Genomic DNA, 23,500 nt, shown 5'->3' on the forward strand with positions numbered 1-23,500 from the left:
CTTCCTCACTTGCTGGAAATCTTATCATAGAGTTTCAGCTAAAGCATTTCCTCTAGTAGATAAATTTTAAGTACACTGAATTCCTTAATACCCACAAGTGAAATTGTTTTTTCTCTCCCTTCCTTTCTTCCTTCTTTTCTCTTTCTTTCTTTCTTTCTTTCTTTCTTTCTTTCTTTCTTTCTTTCTTTCTTTCTTTCTTTCTTCCTTCCTTTCTTTCTTTCTTTCTTTCTCAAATGTGTCAGTCAAAGGTAGGCTAAAGCTTCTTTACTTTTGTTTAGCAGTTTTAGGAAAAAGAACACCAAAATTTAAAGATAGAATTACAAATGAACTTGGAAATCCCCATACAAGTTAATGACCTTGAGCTCTTAGGCACTGTGCTTAATACTAGACATTACAGAGAAAAGAGCAAGCTTCAGTTCCTGGTCTTCTGGCACTTTAAGCTGTCTGTGGTCTTGACTGAACAGAAAGTGCACTCTCCCACAACTTGAGGTTTTAAATTAAAGAATGCATCCATTTGCCATGAGAATCATGAAACAAGCACAGTTGTGCCGTTTTTATGTCTTTTCAAGAGCAACAGCACATGTATTAAAATTTAGGCCTACTTGCTAATGCCCAGTGTTAATGTCAGCCATAAGAGATAATTTAAGGGGGAAACAAAACAAAACAAAAACAAACAGAAAGATCTTGCTACAATGTGAAGCTTGAAATAAGCATCCACTCAAAGACAAGGCTGAAAACAGAAATAACAAGAAATGCTAAAGCGTATGTTGTTTGAAACTCTGCAGTTATGCCTAACCACTGGGCTACAATATCTATTCACTATCTAGTTGTATTTTCTTTATTCACCAAAGTAAGTTTTTGGCTGTGCTGACCTAAAATAACAAATCTACCCTGTATTTGAATCTGTCTTATTGGAAAATTGACTGAAGGATTTCCTGAAAATCGATATACTTTTGCTTTTGAATAAATCAGAACATACTTAACAATTTTAAGTTATGAAGTAATTTCATATTTTCTCCCCAATAAAGGAAATCTCAAATAACCTAAATGTGAGAGTACTACTTATTTTTTATTAGTCCTAATTGGAAAAATTATTCTAAAATAATATGCAGGGAAACAACAGCTAGGTCAGAATGACACATTAGTGACATGTAAAAATATAACAAGAGAAAAATTCCCATCAGCAGAGGGGAGGAAAAAATAAACACTGTCAGAGGGTGATGCTGAAACAATTTTCTGCTTTGGGTCTGAAGAGAAAGGCCATTGTCTAATGACTGTGTTTCTGTCTAACATAGGAAAAACACCTAGACATTAAGACAATCATCAAACCACAGAATTATACTATTAAATTACACTCCAGGACTAGAGGAAGTGACCCACATATAAACTGTATGATTTTGATTTAAAGAAAACAGATCATTGAATTAAAAAACAGTATTTTCATACAATAATATTAAATTTTACTTAGTAAACTTGTAAATAATTTTAAGAACAAAATTCTAAAATATTCTATATAAAAATTTGCTATTTGATATGAAAAAGGATATTAGTTTAAAAAAATTCTCAAGATATTCTATGTTCTTAGTGACTAAAAAACAACGTGAATGATGAGTTTATTCAAAAGCTTAGCAAATTTAAAAAGGGCATAAGAAACTGATACATAATTCAGCATGTGAAAAATTGCTACAAGATTCTTCAATTAGATATGTTATCCTATTTATTTCTGAGTAACAAGGAATAAAAAGTCTGTAATATATTAAAATATTAACATTACAAATTATAGGAACACTGTTTTAGACAATTAAGGGGCAAGAAGTCTCCATATCTCCAAATAAATTTTCTGTGCCAATGAGACATTTATTTTTTTCTCTAGCATTTGGAAAAGATAGCTGACTGGTAACAAAAATGCCACTAAACTATTAGTTACCTATCTATCTATACAATTACATAAATATATATACAATTATTAGAAAAATAGGAAATGCTATGATTTCCTCTATTGGACATTTGAAAGAAAATCAGAAGAAATACTATTATATATTTTCAACCCTTCTTATGCACAAATAAGTGTGTCCACAAGATAGTTTTTTTCTTGAATTTAACAAACACAATGTGAAATTTTACCATGAATTCGTAAATTGAATATTTTTAAGAAAATATTGCTAGGTTTAAGGAAAAATAACCTTGAAGGCAAAACTATAGAAACTGAAATATCATCTCCATTTTGTGTTCAGCAAAATGACAATATTAACACACTTGAAAATAGTTATGGGTTATGGTTATCATTTAAAAAGATAACCATAAAATGAATATATTAAGAATCGAAAGATATGTAGAATGCATCCATATCAAATTTAACTATTTTGAAGGAATTTCTTTTTCAAAACTTACAGATAAGAGCAGATGAAAAGTTGACTCAATAATGTTTTAATTTAATCCTTCTCCTATTAACATCAGCACAGTATTTCTAGGAATTTATTAAGAACATTCTTAAGTTAAGAGATTATAGGCATAATAGGGGGTATATTATTACAGCTTCTTTTCATTACTACATATGAGCTTTCCAGAGAAGTACTAGTGACAAGATTCTAGGTTTTTTTTTCAAAAATTGCAGTCTAAGGAAATCTTGCAGGAATTTTTAGACATGTCATTTGATACTGAGAGTAGGATTAGTGTACAGTTTAAGAGCAGCATAAGAATGTTTTAACAAGCACAAAAGAAATTAAACTTTGAGGTCACTATCTACTTTGACTTTATATGATTTTTATCCATCTTCGTTTTATATTAAATTGGTTTTGAAAATAATTATGGACTGACATTGATTTCTCTCAAATAAGAGTAGGATTTTTAGAATAATTAAAAGTAATGGAAAAATACTAAGGATCTTAAAGTGCTCTGTGTTGGGGCAAATTACAACTGTACAAAAGAAAATAAAATTTAAAGCCTTATTTATAAAGTTAAAAATTCTTACTCATTTAGCAAAAATGTGTACTTCATAGTTCAAAAATTGCATTTTTGATATAAGAGAATTACAAAATTCACAAACTTTAAATTAAATAAAATGGTTGTGAAGCAAAGAGAAAGGAGACAAATATATTATATAAAGCAAACAAAAATGTAAAGAATTAACTTTGAATTAGAAAAAAAGATCATCAACAAGTTGCCAATGAATCTACAATGTGCAAGAGAAAGGTTCTTAAAAAGGAAATAAAATACAGTATTTAAAATTATGGCCAAAAGTACTCAAATACATGTTGAAATATTAACATAAAGACGTACTAAAATATGTATTTTATAAGATGTATTTACTAGACTAAAAAGGGAATAATACAAATAAATTTATTTAAGCAGAAAAAAAGACATGGTTGAGACTCTAAAATGAATCTTCAAGTATTATTTTACACAATTAAAAAGTTTTATTCTACGATTTTTTATTTCAAGAGGGATATGCCATTTTAAGTTGTGTCTCAAGCCCACTTCCTGAATTACACATTTAGATTTTGATGTGGTTGCTGAATGTATGAAATTTGGGGATCACAAATTATAAACTGAGTTTAGGGAACATCTAAGATTATCCTTGTCCTGCCCTTTGGGGCCAGATTGTAACACATGGAAACTTCCTAAACATTTCTTGTCACAGATCGAAACCCCTGGACTAATAACTGCTGTATTCACAGGGAAAGACAAGACTTGCTCAAGAGAATTAAGCTGTCTCTGGAAACTCTTGTCCTTATCCTTGTACTTGCAAGAAGCACTGAGCTTCCTAGCCCCATAGTGACTCTTATTTTTCCTGAAAATACCCACTGCCCCTCACCCAATGATCTTGACTCTTTCTTTCTTTCTTTCTTTCTTTCTTTCTTTCTTTCTTTCTTTCTTTCTTTCTTTCTTTCTTTCTCTCTGCTAGGGTTATTTCCAAAAGATGAAAAATATTAACGAAAGATGAGAAATATAAAATAAAAAGCGGCCTTTATTCTGAGAACACAGAGAGAGATGACCGGCACCTCCACCGCTGGGGTCCAGCGATCTCTCTGGCGGACACGTGGCGTGGGGGCCTGTAAATAGCCTCGGTTTGGGGTGGAACCTAAGGCGGGCATTAGGGATACACAGGTAGCCCATTGGTCCTAGGTTTGGCGCCATATGTAAGTTTCCAGGGGCGGGAAGATGACGTCACAGGTAACTTCCTCGGGGCAGGGGAGATGGGGCTTCCTGCTTCCGGTTGTGGCTTTCCTGGCTACAGTGTCCTATCTGGGCCAAAACCCTTTCACTTTCTTTCTTTCTTTCTTTCTTTTTTTTTTTTTTTTTTTGGTACCAGGAATCAAACTCACAACCTCATGCTTTCCAGGCAGGCCTTGTGCCAGTGAGCTATATCCCCTGTCTAAGACCTTGACACAGATGTATTGAATAAGTATCAAGAGTGTGGATACCTCTTGGCCTTCTGTTCTCTGAGAGCAATTGGTCTTCTCAGAGCCTTGCTAACCAGCCCTATAATTTTGTCTCTTGTTCTTTCTTTTCTTACCTTGTACTATATAACCCAGGCAGAAGACTGGAACCCACTGCAAGTGTCTTCAGTAATGGAAAGCACTTTTCTGCTTTGCTTTTTATTTTCCGTGTAATGTTTTAAAATAATAAGTCATCTTAAGAGAAAAGAAATATCCAGAGAAAGTGACCATAACGTATTTTATCTATTGAATCAAATGACAATAATAACACAAATAACAAGTTGGGTTTTTTATGACTGTCACTGAAAAAGAAAACAATAAAATAAATTAAGAGGAAAGAGAAAAGTGGAACATATGTATTTCATGGTGAAACAATTCCAGGATTCTTAGGATCTGACACTTTGAATGATAAAAGAAAATGGACTGGCTAAAAGATAAGGAAAAGTCTGGCTCTGTTTGCTTTTTTGTTCCTGTATTATCTCATTCTTTTTTTCATTTAGTAAAAGTATATCTGTAGCATTAGTTGCATCTTATTTACAATTTTTCCGTTGTTTTCAAGGTCATCCTCATTGATACCACTGTAAAAACCATCAACACCAGCAGATTCACAGCTTCTTCTGAGAGCTCCAGGCCCAAATGAACCATTCTTTCATTTTGAGATATTTGCCACAGGTCAGTAGGAGCTGGGTCACACAAGCATTGAGTTTCAAAACCACAAAATATTCATCCAGTCTTTTAAATCTTAATAATTTAAATTTCTTCTTTTGGTTTTCCATTCTAGGGTGGTAGCTCTTTCCTTGAGTGAATACATTATGATACAGTTTTCTTTTACAGACTTTGTCATGGTTTATGTCTGTGGCCCCCAGGGCTCGTACATTTGCATTTTGCATTTGTAATTGGTTCATTGTCTAGTGCTTGGGTTGATGGTGTCAGCGCTATACCCACATAAAGGTGGAGCCAGGATATAATGTAATGGCAAAAAGAAGGTGTGTCTCACTCTCTCTTGCTGTTCCCTCCTTGCTGTTTGCAGCCACCATGAACTGTGGCCCAGCCATGCTACTGTGCCTTGGAGCCAACTGAGTGTGGACTGAAATCTCCAAAAACTGTACGAAATAAACCTTTCCTTTCCCAACTTTGGGCTTCAGGTATTTTGTCTCAGCAATGAGTACAAAGTAACTAAGACAATCTTCTATTTAAGTACTTAATTCTAAATGAACAAAACCCACTTTACCCCAAAGTTACAAGGCTCATATTAACTCATAAATAGCTGTGAGTGTTGGTACATGCCCATGTAATAACCGCACTCTATAGAGTTTGAGGCAAGAGGACTGCCATGAATTTGAGACCAAGTTGGGATACAAAGTAAGTTCAAGGCCAATTTGAAGTCCATAAGAGACCATGCCTCCCCTCTCCAAAAAATATAAAAATAGAATAAAAAAGACTAACTGATAAATATAACAGACAAAAGTTCTGAGTTTTTGACTAAAACGTAACTGATATGAAAATAATCAGGATTCCCATAAGTAAAAAAAATCTGAGTTGTAAAAACACATATATGATGAAAAATTATTTGTTACAGTTTGTAAAACAAGGATAAATAAAAGTAAATAAGTCTATTAAATTTTGAAAATACACCAAAGATCTACTGATCAATTTATAAATAATGCAAAAAGACAAAAGAAAAATCTGCTTCATTAATGGTGTCCAATAAGTTATATAATCTAAATAAATAAATAAAGTATAACTGTCCTGGAAAGTAATGAGAATAGTCAGGCATAGTGGCACACCCCTATAATAGCAGCACACAAGAGGCTGAGGCTCTAGGAACCTTGCAAGTTCAAGACCAGGCTGGGCTATAAAGTGAGCTCAAGGACAGCCTGAAATTCATAGCAAGACTCTATCTCCAAAAGACAAAAAAATAAGCAATAAGGATGATGAGGATGATATTAAATGCAAGATATATTCACAAAGAACAATAGGTTTTCAAAATAACCTGAGGAAATTTGCACAGCAAAATGATAAGCACAATGCAGGGAAAACAATAGCATATAGTTAAAAAGAGACTGTACAAGGGACAATACACAGCCAAAGATACTTAATCTCATTAATATTTAGAACACATGATAGAATCAATGCTAGAATGGTTGAAATAAATGAAAGACTGACATTATTAAGACAGTACAGTATGAGGCATCCAGACTTTGAATAAACTATCAATATTTTCATAAATTATGAAAACTATTCTCAATGCTTTTAAGCAATGTAACTAAAGCTCAACACAAAATACTACAAAACCTAAAAATTTTAGCCCAGCTCAATGTATGTTGGAGACCACTATGAAGTGGCTCTGAGCAGGATTTAAATTTTACTAGTTGGCTTTCTATGTTTATCTGTGAGTCTGTCCTAGGCCCCGGCCCTGCCTGTTGATGGGAGCTGATTCATAGTAAGTGAACCTCTACGAATGACTAGTCTTAGAATAGGCCTGTAGTGACCTGTGAGGCCAGAGACACCTCAAACGGCATGGTAAAGCCATAGCTGTGGACACCTGGCTCCAACCCCAGTTAGCAAGATAGAGACTGCAGCTGCAGAAATTACTCCTGCAGTCTCACTCCTACCATGTCTTCATGATAAGACGGTGCTACCGAATTGACTTGATTCATTACTTGGAAACATCCTTGAAGTGACTCCCAAGGTCCTGCTCATTGCCTCTGCTTTCCTTAGTTTTCCCGGCTTTTGTCTTTGTTCCTAATAAAAGTGGGCTGATCCAGAGAAGTCTTTGTCATAGCCTTCTGAGTCTCAAGCTCAACTAAAGGGTTTTGATCTTCCAGGAGCCCTAAAATCATAGTTTGTCTCTGTTTATTTAATGTCTGCTGTACACTCATGGGAGATCAGGGATCTAGGTCAGGACTCGATAAATGTGTACATATATTTCTAAGTGGATATAACCAAGGATGTTCACAGGAATGTTGCTAAAGGCAAAAAGAAAAAAAAATGTCAAAAGAAGAATAACTTCATTTATTAGCTGAGTATAAAATAATGGGTAAATAGATGGAGGAAAATAGGATAAAAGTCTCCAGCAAAATATAGGCTCTATTCTTTTTGGAAATGAGATACTTGGAAAAGAACAGCTTACTGAAGAAAAAACAGAAAATCTCTCGGAATTAAGAATCACTGACAAGAAAAACAGAAGCTATGGAAACACTGGAGAAACTGAACACAACACAGCGAAAAGAACAAATCAGTCTGTATCATTAACCCTGGCTCCAGTGGAGGACTACCTGTTTCTACTAACACAGGTAAACCAGGAGAAGGTCAGAAGTTCCAAGGGAAAAGGAAGGACTTGGACAAGGCTGCCGCTGCTATTCCAGAAAAAGTCAGGGTTATTATAAACTGTATACCAGCGTGGAATTTTACTCTCAAAATAGCTCCTTCCCCATGGCAGGCTAAAGTTGGAGAAGAAGTCAAATGTAGCAATACCCATTAATCAGGAGCCATTTGAAGAAGGGCTTAATAGTTTAAGACGGAGCTACTAACAGTTACAGAACAATTACACTTAAAAATTTCTGGGATCTGTCTCTCAGAGTGACAGGTTGAGAGACGGACACAAAAGACAGTCATGGAGAAGGCGTGGGTTAAACAAAGACTCCCTGAAAAGTTTAAGCTTAGGATGGAAAAGACATGGTGTCCTACTCTGTGTGAGAAGGCCGGCTGGTCATAGGTGACTTTCAGAGGGTAATGGACCTGAAAGTGCCTGCACTAAGTACAGCACGTTCCTTGACTCTCTGCCTCCCTCCTATGCCTGCATCCAATGCAGAGCTCAGCTGTTTGACTTCCTTATGTATCAACTGATCAGTGATAGACCCCAATTTAGATGAGTGCTACAGCCTGGGGTTTACGGACAGAGTGGCTTTAGAAATAGGGTGTCTCCTTGAAAAGTAAAAGTAGAAAAAAGGCTGTGACTTAGGTGCACAGGTAACAGCTAGAGTGAACACAGTCCTAATGTAGATGCCACTGAATCTTCACTGCCACCTGGGAAGTCAAGGAAGGACCTGGCTTTTCATACAGGTATGCAGGTGGAGACAAGATAGGATTTTAGTGATTCAGTATGCATGGCCATGTCAGGTGGGTTCCAGTACTGCAGATGTTGAAAAGAAGCCACTAATTAAAAAATCAGAGGAACACTTCTCCTCCTTCACTGGTTATGTGTAATTTTCCTTTTTATTTCTTTTGCTCTCTATTTTTCTTGATTGTTCTTTTCTGTTACTTTTAGCTAATTCTTTAAGAGAATAATTTATCTGACTTTTTTCTGCTTTCTTTCATCTTTGTTTGCTTTATTTTTCAAATTTTACTTTATCATTTCCCTTTGCCATCCTTCCACTTTATTAGTATTAAAGTTTATTAGTGTTTAGACATTTAGATAACTCTATGCTATTATTGTTAAAATACTTTGTATTTCAAATGGTTATATTAATGTTGCATTTAGTAGACTTGTTCTCTATGCCAATATTGAGTTTGTCTTCCTGTCTATGTTAGTATTGAAGATGTCATTTCTATTGTTAAATATGACGTATGGTAGCTGTTATTGCCTCTTATGCTTTGTCAATATCGTTTGTTTTAAATCTATGATTATCACTGGATGTGTTGGAATTGTATGGATGGAAAACATGTTATTGTTTTTTATTGCATGCCAATATGTCATTTAATCAGATCATCCACAATACTAAGGTTAATTTTTAGAGCAATAGTTGCTGTGTCAGTATGCTGTACTCTGCCTTCCTCAGAATAACAGAATAGCAGAGGGAAAGACTTCTGTGAATCTTGCTTAGAGTGCACCACTGTAAATAAGAAAATAACTAATAAGATACGTATGAAAACAAAGATAGTCTTTCATTATAATCCACCATCAATACTCCATAATCACAAATATATCAAATAAGCAAAAAAAAAAAACCCCAACAAATAAATATCAGAGGTGAACCATTGATTAAAATAAAAGGAATCAATAGAGATCTTCAGAATGTTCCACCAATAATAGAATACATGTTGTTTTTAGCAAAACACAAAACTCACCAAAATATCCCACATACTAATCAATAAATCACAGTTATTTAAAATCAGGAGCAAGGGAATGATGTCCTCTCTCTCTACAGATTTTCAATACAGTACTTAAAACTTTGTCCAGAGAAATCAGATAAGACAAAGAAAAGAAAGAATACATAGAGGGGAGAAAGAAAGCAGATCATCCTTATTTGTAGTCACAATCAATTATACAGAAGACCCAAACATTCCACCATAAGACTCCTAGAATTAATAAACAAACTCAGCAATTTAGCAACATACAAAATGAATGTAACAAAAAGGAGTAGCATTTGTGGGCATCAATAATAATTTGGAATATAAGAAATTAGGAAAATGATACAATTCACAATAGCTTCCAAAAATAAATGATCAATAATTAATAAAGGAAATGAAAGACCTTTAAAACAAAAGCCATTGTGCTCTGAAGAAGATCAAAGAGGGCAGCTGAAAATGAAAAGATATTCCCTGTTCTTGGATAGGGAGATCTAATATTTTCAAAGCACCATAATACCAAAACTGATACATAGCTTTAATGTAATCTCAATCAAAATATAAAAAATATACTCAAAGATCGAGAGAAAATCTTAAAATTTTAAAATTCATATGGATCTAGAAGACTCCCAGAATAGAAAACAAACAAAAAACAAACAAGCAAGCAAGCAAACACAATCCTGTACACTAAACAGAAAGTAAGAAAGCACCACAATTCCAGGATTCAAATTATATTACAAAGCTACTATGACGAAAACATCATGGCACTGGCAGAAAGATAGACATGGGGTCAATGGAATAGAACAGCAAGTAAAGAAACAGCCCCAAACATGTTCACTGTCTGATTTTTGAAAAAGGAGACCAGACAATAGATTAGAGAAACGATAGCTCTTTTGACAAAAGGTCCTGAGAAAACTGGCTACATGCATGTTGAAGTTTGAATCTAGAACCATACATTTACCTTGTACCAAAATAAAAATAGAACAAATATCTAAATATTAAAGCAAAATCACTTAATCTTCTAGAACATAAAAGTACTGAACATTTTGAAGACATATGTAGGCAAGGAATTTCTCAACACAATTCTAAATGTACAAGGAATAACATCAAAAATTGACAAACAGGATCATGTCAAAATAAAAAGCTTCTGTACAATGAAGGAAAAACCAGCAGAATGAAGAGGCCAATAATGGGAAAAGAATTTGCCACTTATTTTCTATACAGAGGACTCATGCAAAATAGATAGAGAATCCAAAGTAGTTAGATTTCAGAAAATAAAACAGTCAACAAAGCAATGGGCAACTGAAATGAATAGGTATTTCTTAGGAGAATTACAAATGGCCAACAAATACATAAAAATGCCCATCACATTTCTTACCAGAGAAATGTAAATTAAAACCATACTGAAATTCCATTGTATTCCAGAAATAATGGCTCTCAAAAATCAAATAATAACAACCTATAAGTTTGCAAGGAAAAATGAATACTACTATATTGTTGGTGGGAATGTAAACTAATGCCACTACTATGGAAAGCAGTATGAAGATTGCTTAAAAAACCAAAACTAGAAGTTCCACTGGACACAGTCACTGGTCTTCTAATTATCATCCCCAAACAGTTAAATGTATCATATTTTAGTGATCTATGCATACCCATGTTTGAAGCAGCACAACTCATAATAGCTCAGTTTTGCAAATGGCCTCATTTATCCTTCAACAGATAAATGGAAATAAAAAGTGATATTTATTCACTGCAGTGTGCTCTGTCATAAAGGAAATATTTGTGCAGAAAAATGAATGCACCTTGAAGCACTAATATTAAGTGAAATAAACCACACACAGATACTTCAATATCACATGGCTTCTCTTTCAAGAGAAACTCAAATCATAAATAATTGAAAGAAAAAAATAAAAGATATGTAATAAAAACAACAAGATAGATCTTCGGCAAATGGAAGCAGACAGAGATGTAGAAGATAGGTAAAGAAGAGCAAGTAAAAAGTATCATTAGGATGTCTTATGTACATGTACCAAATTGCCATGATGAATGTAGTCATCACATGCAGAGTACATGTATCAATAAGATTATATATATATATATATATATATATATATGTGTGTGTGTGTGTGTGTATATATATATATATATATATATATAATTGGATAAATAAAATTTCAGTGCAGTATTAAGGAAAAATAAACTATAAGGACAATTATGTTATCTTTTACTAAGTATTCAAACTTCAGTACATAATAAATGGAACTAAGGGAAGCAGAAATTACTGGAGAAGGAAAATAAGCAAAGTCTCCATATTTACTCATTTCATTAAAATAAAAACAAATCTAAAAATGATACCATGCAAAAACTATGACAAGCTAACATACAAATATAATGTTAGGAGAATGACAATGGGGAAGGGGTGTATGACAATTCAAAATCAATAAAGTATGCTTCTTATCTTAATTACACGTACAGCAGATAAATAGCTGAGAGATTCTCCATTAGTGCCATAATGTTGTTGCATTAAAATAAGATATACATAGTAATTAAAATTATGAAATGATTCATAGATCAGCATAGCTAAAAAAAACATAGTTAAAGTGTGGAATATAACTGAACATTAAAGAAATAATGGAACATCAGCAAGTAAGTTGATTTCAGATATTAATACAACTTATGATTGGACTATTTATATAAATTACCATGTGAATGTGTAATTGTGTCGAAACAATAAAATATGAAACTAATTTTGATTTTTAAAAGAAAGTATTTACTGAGGAAATTATGACAAAAAATACTTCTAACACTATGTCGTGTGTATCTCTAATAACCAGTGAAATCACATGATACCTATTAGAATATTTTCTAATTATAGTTTATAGATGCCTTCCAAAGTTGATGTCATTGTTCTAAAAATAAAAACAATACCATAAAATTATACATAAATATTTAGTAAGATAAAAACATTTCATTAGTCTACTACATATTTTTAGAAAAATCTTTAAAATAAATTAATAACAAGAATTAAAACAAATTCAATAGAAATGATTGCAAGCACATATTTAAACTACCTATAAACACATGTAACATAAAAATAGTTTAAATTTTAAAATGGTCTATGCCAAAAACATAAACCACTAAAGGAAAGTAAAAATATAGTCATTTGTTCAGGTGAAAACATTTCAAATTCAAACATCCACATCTTCCTCAAATTAATGTGTAAATACTTACTTGCAGAAAAAAGTCCCAAAGAGATTATGGGGTGATTATATAAAATATAATGAATTTTTAATTAAGTTTAATGAGAGAGTATAGAAAATATGAAAATAATAAATAGAATATATAATGTACTATATTTGTGTACATGAATATCTATGCTTACATGATGTCCTGATTGAATTTATATTTCTATAATTATACATGTATGATTATACGTTTCATGATGTACATTATCATAATAATATTAATAGTCATATAGAATAATACATATTATGAAAAGAGAAATCTAAAAATACAGGTAAAATTTAAATAAAATGTTTATGGGAAAAGCACATTGCCATTAATTCCTTCAAAATACTCTCCCTGCTTCAAATACACTTTTTGCAGCAATTCTTAAAGTTCTTTTTTGTGATTGCTTTATAAAATGTGATAAAAATTAAGGTCAGTGCTGTTACACAATACCATCCAATAGAAAGTAGGTTCATTTTAAACTGCATATGCTACAAGCATGTACAACAAAAAATACATATATAAAATTCACCATTTTCAACAGGTCTGACATATTGCAACTTCTGGTTCTTCCATGGAGTCAAAATCAGCATGAAATTTGAATATTTTGAATCAAATCAGAAAAGTAAAAAAGCCATGAAAATGCAACTAAAGATTCTTCTTTAAAGAAACTTCTAGAACTGCCTCAATAGGTGGCGAGATTTATAGATTAGTAAGTCCAAAGTAAGAGAGGGTACTTTGAAAGGGATTAATTGCAGTGTGTCTTTTACAATAATAATTTTAATGTAAGCACATGTATTGACAAAGCATATTTTTCTGATATACATGAATGAATGATATGGAAACTATAATCTACAATTTTAAACATATCTAAACCTCAATGAAACCTGAAGGGGTCTAATACCTGTGAAAGCATAAGGAAAAATAAAGCACCCATGTGACAAAAATGTGACTCAGGAGAAAGAGGAAATCTGTGAGGTATTGGAACAGACTTTCCAGCACGATTCTCCACACTGACATAACAGTTTCAAAACCACTCACCAGTGAAAATAGCTTCACAACAGCTAAAGAAATAGGTGAGAGATTTCAGCACCTGGACATTGCACAAAAGCGAGAAAAGACACCTTGTCAGGGAAAGGGATGACGTGTTACATTATCTATGTCACTTTTCCCCATCAGCAAGCAGCAAAGCACGCAGGGAAATATCCACCTATCAGGCAGTCCCACACTGACATCCAGTACCCAGTTCTCAGGAGGGAATTGGAGTCAGGCTGGGACCTCCTCCAGACTAATCTGTGTGCGCAGTCCTCAGGCCTGTCACAGGGCCAAGCCTGCTCCAGCATGAATGGAATTATGAAGAAATCTGCATTCACAAAGTGTTCAGGGTTTTTGGAGGATGGTCTGGCAATAGCAAACTGACGTGACTATTTTTAGTTTAGGGAGTGTGTTTCTAAGTGTTTATCTTGGGTATTACTTTTGTGTACATGAAATATATTTACAATGATAATCAAAATTAGCTCTTTACAATTGTGGAAAATTAGAAGTATAAGCATTCATAAATTGAATTATTTAATTTTAATTATTAGATACTAGTGACATTTACTTTAGTTTGACTGTTTACATTACAGACTGTTCTAGATCTATACCAATTATTAATGCTTGTTTATAACTGAGGTCAGTGATTGTTTTTGAAAGTTATTCTATTCTAGTCGCTACATATCACTCATATTACTCATATTATCTCACTCATATTAAGAAAAATAGATTCTTAAAAGTCATTCAGTGTAACAAAATTGGATAGAGCATTCAATTTAATATTTATTTGATGTAGCGACTCTGTAGTAAGCCTATGGATATAACAATGAATGAAGCAGTCAGAATTCTGATATTAATACATATGCCAGTGAAAAGAAACATAAAGCAATAGTATAAGCAATTTCAAGAATAGTGAGTAAACATCATTTGGAATAATGTGCCCACTAGGATATTTTTAATGAGGTTGGCAATGATATTTCTCCATGTGGATAAATTTTGAGCTAAAATCTGAATGATGACTGGGATGCAAGCACATAAAAAATAATATGAAATGTAAACTGCAGCTCAGGCAAAGGAAAAACAAATTCAGAGTCAGTTGGGTTAGGTATTCGCATGTTTGAGTCAAGGATTTTGAAAAGGGCAATTTGGTTAACAATGACCAAATACACTAACAAAAATTAAAAAATGGATAAAGAAACAAAAAGCAGAGTAGGTTAAAAAAAAGAAACAAAACACTCATTGGGTCCCTGTAGGTAAAGATTTGCATGGTAATCTAATGGCAGAGATTTCTTACAGAGGACCAATTTACTGTTTGAACTTATGCAAGAACTGTTCAAAGAGCATCCTCAAATGGGCTGCAGGAAAAAGAGAAGCAGGAAGACCACACTAAAACCTTTGGCTGCTGTTTGCACAGAATTTGCAATTAAGTTTGCTTAGAATCACGGTTCCTGTGAAGATGAAAAGGGGTGGTGTCTGCCACCCTGAGGATCCATTATATAGTGACTAGAAACACTTTTGCTTATCACCCCGAAGGGTTGGCAGGGAGTAGGGGACCCTCTGGCATCTAGTGGACAGTCCGGATGCTATTAAACACCCTACAATGTACAGGACAGAACTCTGCACCAAACAGAAAGTTTGTTAGGCCAAATATGAGCAATACTGAATTTGGAAATTCCTGATGTAGTGGTGTTAAAGTCCTGGAAATGCCCAAACACTGGAATATATGTGTCATTCAAAGACTCTCGGACAATTTTAGCAGAAAGTATGTATTTTCATGAAATGTATTTGATAACTCTTTCATTAGAAGTAAATATCAAGTTTCTGTTTTATTTGGACAGAACACCAATATATTTGCCAGTTATGATGAATAAAATTTTAAAACATCAGAAATCTAAAATAAATCTGAAGTGCAGCTGAGCATCAGAGTACTGGCCTAGCCCATACATAGCTCTGAATCCATTACCATAAAAATCCTTAAACTATGTTAATATTTTCTCTTTTTTGTCTAACCAGCTTACTATTATTTACAAAACAATATTTAATTAATTACTGGCCCCTAGAAAATACAGAAAAAAAAATCTACTCACTTGCCATTCAGTGCCGCTACACCGACTGTGCTCCGAGCTATGGACATACTGGCCACAAAAGTCCACTGCTGGCTCTGCGGATCCCACCTCTCCACTGTGTTCAGGTAACTCCAGCCATCGTGACCTCCCACAGCATAAATGGGCCCTTCAAGCACTGTCACACCTGAAACATTGGAAAAATTGACATGTGCTTGTAGTTATCAGTATCAGAGTGTAGTCTTAAAAACCTGTGAAGAGAGTGGCTCTCCTGTATGTTCTTACCACGATGAAATAAAAATCAAATTTGAATATATTGAATGAATTTCACTCACAGTGATCTTTTAAAGATCAAATTATCAGTACAGCCTACTGTTTCATTCAGCCTAGACACCAGTTAGTAAACAAGTGTAATAAGGTGTGATTGATCATATCATTCCACTAAAGTGAAAACAAAATTTAGAGCCAAAATTAATCATCACTTATATGTCCTAAAGGAAATTAGAAACTATTATTTATATAACTGAATGCAAAAGCAAATCTTCAAATCCAACATGTTATATACATGTGTGTCTAGTTTTAAAGAGGATTTTTCTTGTAAAATCTAAAATACTTTCTCATTTTAAGCAATGCTACATTTAATCATTGAAATATCAGTTTGAATTTTAGGGTGGTACGTTCTGTGTTTTACATTCCTAATAACATCATAATAAGCTGACTTGTAACTTTGAAAATTTAACATCAACCATATTATTAGTGGAAATCATTAAACAAAATGAATTAATTAAAAATAAATCTAATTACCCAAAATGAAATCATTAGTGAATTATTAGTGAAAGAACATGACTTATTTATTTTCCACTTATTTATTTTCCATCTGCTTCACAGATGACTTTTTAATGCTGATCGGTTGCTAAATATTTAAGTCACACATTACTATTGAGTGGATTGAATAAATTCTATTGAATATTCCTCTAAATTAAAAATATTCAATGTCTGAGTCTCAAAATCTCAGTTGTGTTATGGTATTTTTACATTTCTCAGGTGACGAGTTGAATTGCTACAAATTTATGAATTTGATAGAGAAGCTAATCATTGGTCAAGGAGGAAAGGCATTTTTTAAACCATAGCAACAACAGCAATCAAAGTGTCACCAGAGAAGTGGCAAAAGAAAGATTAGTGTCAGTTGCGTTTACCCAAAATTTGAAGTTGGTAGCTTGAACTACTATGTTTCAATGCAAATAGAAAAAAATAGAAATATTTGAGATGTATTCTGGAGGTCTTGCTGTTGATAATTGCTGGTAGACTGGTCAGATATAAAAATCAAAAGCATTAATTAAGGATAAGTAAATTTACTGAGCAACTAAAATTCGTTAAATTTTAAGGAGAGAATTAATTTGGAAATTGCTTCAGGGAAAGAATCAAGAACATTGATCTGATGAACCAAGTTCCAGGAGATTGATCTCTAAACAAAGTCATTAAATAGGCGCTTCAGGTATGTCTTTGAAGATTAAGTCAGTTTGTTTCTACTGGTATAAAAATTGGAATAATTAGCGGCAAATTACTTTTAAAGCTTTAGAATTACGTAAGTTTATTTAGGCAAATGCCATAAAAAAATGAGCATAACAAAGGTCAGAATCTAGTCCCAAATAAGTCCAAAACAAGAAACAAAACAAAGACAAAAAGCAGTAACAAATGGAGAAAAAAAACAGAAGTTTTTGTATTTGGATATACATAATTGAGTATACTTTTATGAGAAGTTGAACAATATATTTATGAACAATTACATGCTTCAGTTTGTTTCTGAAAAAAACTTTATTTTGTCTCTGGACATGGGTTCTTAAGCAGTGCTGAGCAAGCTTTAGTTCATTCTTGTTCATATCTAGCTATACTTGTAAAAGCAGCGTAAATCTGGGTCTTATTTTTCTTGTCAGAGTTATTTGATTCTGTGGAAATGTTTCATATGAACTCAGAGCTAGTAAAAGGTAGACGATACACATTATGTATAGTTAGATATTTTATCATAAGAATTATACCATATTATTATCTTTTCCTTGCTTCCTCTCTTGAAAAATTTCCTATGAGAAATCCCAGTCAATATTTTTTCTCTTCCCCAGGAAATATGTGTTTCATTTTATAAATTTTTATCTGAATTGATTTTACAAATTAGTGATGTTATTGAATGCTTCCCCTTTAAAGTTTGTGAGATTTTTATTCAGGATATTGTCACTCACTTTTCTTTGCAAGTTGTTACACTGCATAATAGGTATTTTTTAAAAATTTTATTTAAGGAGAAAAATTTTAAAAAAACAGAAAAACGGTACAAGTCATACAGAATTTCAGAAAGAATAAACAGTTGGAAATCACTAGTTAATAGATTACATATTGTTATCTTAGAAATAGTTGTTCAAGCCACAAAACCAAAGCATACAAAGTGGACTCTCAAACAGTGAGACTACAAACAGTTTTGTTCAATGATCCAACAAAACTCAGTAATATGGTTATCTATCCTATACACTTAAGTATACATGCAGTTATATCCTCTAGAAAGTGCTCTATCCTAGAGCACTTTCTTTTCCTTTCTTTTGTACAATGACAATTACACATTTTGGGTTTTATTACTCCCACAGTTCTTATTACTTTTTCTTGAAGAGAGTAAAACCAAATGTGACATAACAGAACAGAGTCAGTCAAATCAAAAGGATGGACATAATAGATAATGTAAAAACAAAATACAAGGTGATCAACAATGGTTTCCATACTGCCTCTTGCTATCTTAAAAAGAATTGCCTATATTATCAGTTATAATAAAATTGAGCAAAACAGTAAAGAATAAAACCAAAACATTGGAGACATGACAGGATGTTAAAAGAAGATAATAGTCAACCAGAATGGGCATCATAATGAAACTTACTGTTTTCACAGTTGTTGCCTATACTTTCAAACTTGGTACTATCAAGCAAAGCAGAATAGGGGAAAATCAGTCAAAACAAGATGGTGAGGGCAATACAGGGTTTCAAATCAAGTTAATAGGAAATCAAAGTGGGTTACTATAATGTATCCTGCTATTTTTTATTTATTTTCCCTTAATTAAAAAGATAAAAATAAAAAAATAATTTAAAAAAGAGATTGAGATAAAAGAGGGCATAACAACAAAACAGTGCAGGTCATAGCCATTTAAGCAAAATAATGTTTCACCACAAGATATCCTGGCATAAAAGTAGTTACCATAGTGTCTCTTTCCTTGAAATCTTTGAGTATAACTTTGTATACTGTAGCACCAAACATATCATGACAATGTAAAACCATTCAAGAGAATGACAGTATTACAGGGTATTTAGAACCAACTATCATAAAATGAACAATGATTTCATTATAATCTCTTTGTCAATAAAATTTTTGCTTATATTATCACATATAATAAAATCCAATAGGTATGTTACTTTTACAGCTCCATTTTAAAAATTGTTCCCACTTTGGGACATTTAAAAATTGAATCAAATATTTACTTTTTTTGGTTGACATATAAACTCATTTTATCTGATTTTATTAACTTTATAGTTAATGTCTTCCTATTTGTTTCATTAATTCCCTTTTTTCATTTTTTCTTTCTTTTTGCCTTTTGCTATATGTGTAGACTATGTTATGTTTTCCGGTTTTTGCAAGAGAATAAATGAATCAGTTTGTCAAATAGGTCCTCCAACTTTCCAGTGGTCAGGATTTGCTAATAATTTGAAAGATCAGGGCTTCCTGTGGGTCACATAAGTCCAGCGAAGGCTTGGAGCTCTCCTCTTCACCTGGGGGCCAGGCTCTGGCTCCCTGTTGGTCCAGTAAGATCAGCAGAGGCAGGGAACACTGCCCTAGTCTGGAAAACTGTTTTCTTTGCCTGGGGCCCAGGATCCAGCTTCCTGTGGGTCCAGTAAGTCCAGTGGAGGCTGGGATTCTCTTCTTTGCCTGGGGGCCAGGCATTGGGTTCCTGTCCATGGAGTAAGTCCAGCAAAGGCAGGGAACCACACCCCAGCCTGGCAAACGCTTTTCTTCACCTGGGACCCAGGATCCCACTTCTTGTCGAAATCAGTGAGTAAGAAGGGAGCAGGGACCTCTGTCCCAGCCTGGCTGACCTCTCTACCTCACTTGGAACAACACTTGAAGCTCAAAAATATAGGAAAATGACAAAACATAGGACCAAAATGCAGTCTCAAACATCCAGCCCATCCCAAGAAAGCCTAGGAGCCAAGTGCATGGAAGAAGATATATGCCACATTCCTGAAATACCTGAAATAATAGTAACTGAAATAAAGAATCAACTCTGGGAACACTTAAAGGAAATCAAACTAGAAATAATCTCTCAGGTAAAAGAAGAAATGATAAAAGAAATGAAGGAGATGCTGAACATATCTAAAGAAGACATAGTTTAAAAACTTGAGGAGATAAACAAAAAGATAGAATCCCTGGATGGACAATATAAGAAACAAACAGAATACATAAAGCAAATGCAAAGGGATACACAGGAAATTAAAAACTCATCGAAAGTTGTAAAAACTGCCTCAGTGAATGTGAAGATAGAATTTCCTACCTTGAAGACAAGATTGCAGCCACAGAACAGGAAAGGAAAGATCTTTTAAAAATAACAAGAAATCAGGAATTAACAATTTAACACCTGCAAGATGACACAAAAAGGAACAACATAAGATTAATAGGGATAAATGAAAAAGAAGGGAACAACATAAAGGATGTCAAGAGGATATTTAGAGAAGTAAGAGCTGAAAATTTCCCAAACATGAGACTGTAAACTGATATCAAGATCAGTGAAGCATTTAGAACTCCAAATAGCCATAACCAAAATAATACTATACCCAGACACATAGTAATGGCCATCCCAGAAATCAAACAAAAGAATAGAATATTAAAAGCTGTAAGAGAGAAAAGACAGATCACCTATAAAGGAAAACCTATCAGAATTACAGCAGACTTTTCAGCACAAACAATAAAGTCAAGAAGAGCATGGAGCGAAGTATTTCAGATCCTAAAGGAAAATGATTTCCAACCTAGGTTGATGTATCCTGCAAAACTGTCCTTCAAAATGGATGCAGAAATAAGATACTTCCATGACAAAGAACAGCTGAAAAACTACATGATCACCAAGCCAACCCTAGAAAGAATACTGAAAGACAGCATAGATGCATCTAGGAAAAAAACACGAAACAAAGCAGACAATTAAACAGAACCGAAAGACAAAGATGCAACAGCAGAAAGATAACATGTTATTAATGTAAATGGTCTCAATGCACCAATTAAAAGAAACAGACTGGCAGAATGGATCAAGAAACAAAATCCAACCATATGTTGTCTACAAAGAAATCCATCTAACCCAAAAGGATACACACAGACTGAAAGTCAAAGGATGGTAAACAATACTTCATGCAACAGGAACCCCCCCAAAAAAGCAGGGGTGGCTATTCTGTTTGTAGACAATGTGAACTTCAAGCCACTAATGATCGGAAGAGATAAAGAAGGTCACTACACATTGGTTAGAGGAAGACTCCAAGAGGAAGAGATAACTATCTTAAATATATATGCACCAAATTCCAGAGCACCCAGTTATATAAAACAAGTACTAACAGAAATGAAAAACCAAGTTAACAGTGACACAATTCTAACAGGAGATCTTAAAACACCATTGACACCAATGGACAGATCAACCAGACAGAAAATCAGCAAAGAAATAACAGAACTGAATCGCACATGTGAACAAATGGACTTAATAGACATATACAGAGTATTCCACCCAAAAACAGCAGAATGCACATTCTTCTCAGCAATACATGGGTCATTTTCTAAAATTGACCATATATTAATTCACAAAACATACCTAAATAAATGCAAAAGGGTTGAAATCATTCCTTGCAGGTTATTGGACCATAGTACTATGAAATTAGAAATTAATGATAAAAGATACTGCAAAATTCCCACAAACACATGGAAACTGAATAACACACTCTCGAGTAATCAGTGGGTCACAGAGGAAATCAAAGAAATTAAACACTACCTACAAGAAAATGAAAACACAAATACAACTTACCGGAATCTGTGGGATGCAATGAAAGCTGTCCTCAAAGGAAAATTTATAGCACTGAGTTCACACATCAGGAAAACAGAACAAATACAAATAAATAACCTGATGTTATACCTCAAACATCTAGAAAAAGAAGAGCAAATCAAGCCCAAAGCCAAAAGTAGAGAAGAAATTATAAAAATCAGAGCAGAAATCAATGCAACAGACACTAAAAAAAAAAAAAAAAAAAAAAAAAAAAAAATCAATGAATCAAATAGTTGGTTCTTTGAAAGAATAAATAAAATTGATAAGCCCCTAGCCAACCTTATTTTAAAAAGGGAAGAAAAAGCTCAAATTCATGCAATAAAGAATGAAAGAGGAGAAATCACTATAGAACCTATATAAATACAGAAAATCATCAATACCTATTTCAAAAACCTCTACTCTCAAAGGTTTGATAACATAGAGGAAATGGACAGATTCCTAGAAGCATACAAAGTACCAAAGCTAGGTCATGAAGAGGTAAAACTACTGAATAACCCAATTTCTATTAATGAAATTGAAAACGTAATTAAATCCTTACCTACAAAGAAGAGCCCTGGCCCAGACAGATTCACTGCAGAATTCTACAAGATATACAAAGAAGACCTAAAGCCAACACTCCTCAAACTTTTCAATGAAATCGAAAGGGAAGCATTCCTTCCTAAGTCATTCCTGGAAGCAAATATTACTCTAGTACCAAAACCTGAGAAAGGCCCAACTAAAAAAGGGAACTCCAGACCAATCTCCCTAATGAACACAGATGCAAAAATCCTCAATAAAATATTGGCAAATAGAATGCAGCAAATCATCAAGAAGATTATACACCATGACCAAGTGGGATTCATCCCAGGCATGCAGGAATGTTTTAATATACGTAAATCAATAAATGTAATACACTATATCAATAGAGCCAAAAGTAAGAACCATATGATCATTTCTATAGATGCAGAAAAAGCTTTTGATAAGGTCCAACATTCATTCATGATAAGAACCCTGCAGAAAATTGGAAGAGATGGTCTTTACCTCAATATAATAAAGGCCGTCTATGACAAACCAACAGCCAATATCGTACTAAAAGGCCAAAAACTGAAGGCCTTTACTTTACAATCAGGCACAAGACAAGGATGCCCATTATCACTGCTCCTATTTAATATAGTGCTGGAAATAATAGCCAGAGCAATTAGACAAGAGAGAGAAATAAAAGGCGTAAAGATAGGAAAAGAAAAAGTTTAGCTATCATTATTTGTAGATGACATGAAACTCTATATAGAAGATCCATAAAACCCCACTGAAAGACTGCTAGATATAATAAATGAATTTAGTAATGTAGCTGGCTATAAAATCAATACTCAAAAATCAATAGCATTCCTATACACTAACAGCAAAGTCACAGAAAGAGAAAGAAGAGAAGCCATACCCTTCATACTAGCAACCAAAAAAAAAAGAAATATCTAGGAGTTACTCTCACGAAAGAAGTGAAAGACATGTACAGGGAAAATTATATTACACTGAAAAATGAAACTGAAGATGATCTCAGAAAATGGAAAAACATCCCTTGCTCATGCATA

At 33.4% G+C, this 23,500-nt stretch overlaps 1 protein-coding gene across 2 annotated transcripts in view; it reads right to left on the reverse strand.

Annotated features, from left to right (window-relative positions):
- Positions 1-23,500, reverse strand: part of Klhl1 (kelch like family member 1) — a 382,405-nt gene that overhangs the window by 39,075 nt on the left and 319,830 nt on the right. For both annotated transcript variants that reach the window (XM_063246827.1, XM_063246826.1), the window contains exon 8: positions 15,860-16,022. In XM_063246827.1, the coding sequence (XP_063102897.1) occupies positions 15,860-16,022 (163 nt within the window). The remainder of the gene's footprint in view (positions 1-15,859; positions 16,023-23,500) is intronic.

Source organism: Cavia porcellus, unplaced genomic scaffold (genome assembly GCF_034190915.1).
Source record: "Cavia porcellus strain 051 isolate PalLab524CR breed Dunkin Hartley unplaced genomic scaffold, mCavPor4.1 scaffold_4, whole genome shotgun sequence".
Lineage (NCBI taxonomy): Eukaryota > Metazoa > Chordata > Mammalia > Rodentia > Caviidae > Cavia > Cavia porcellus.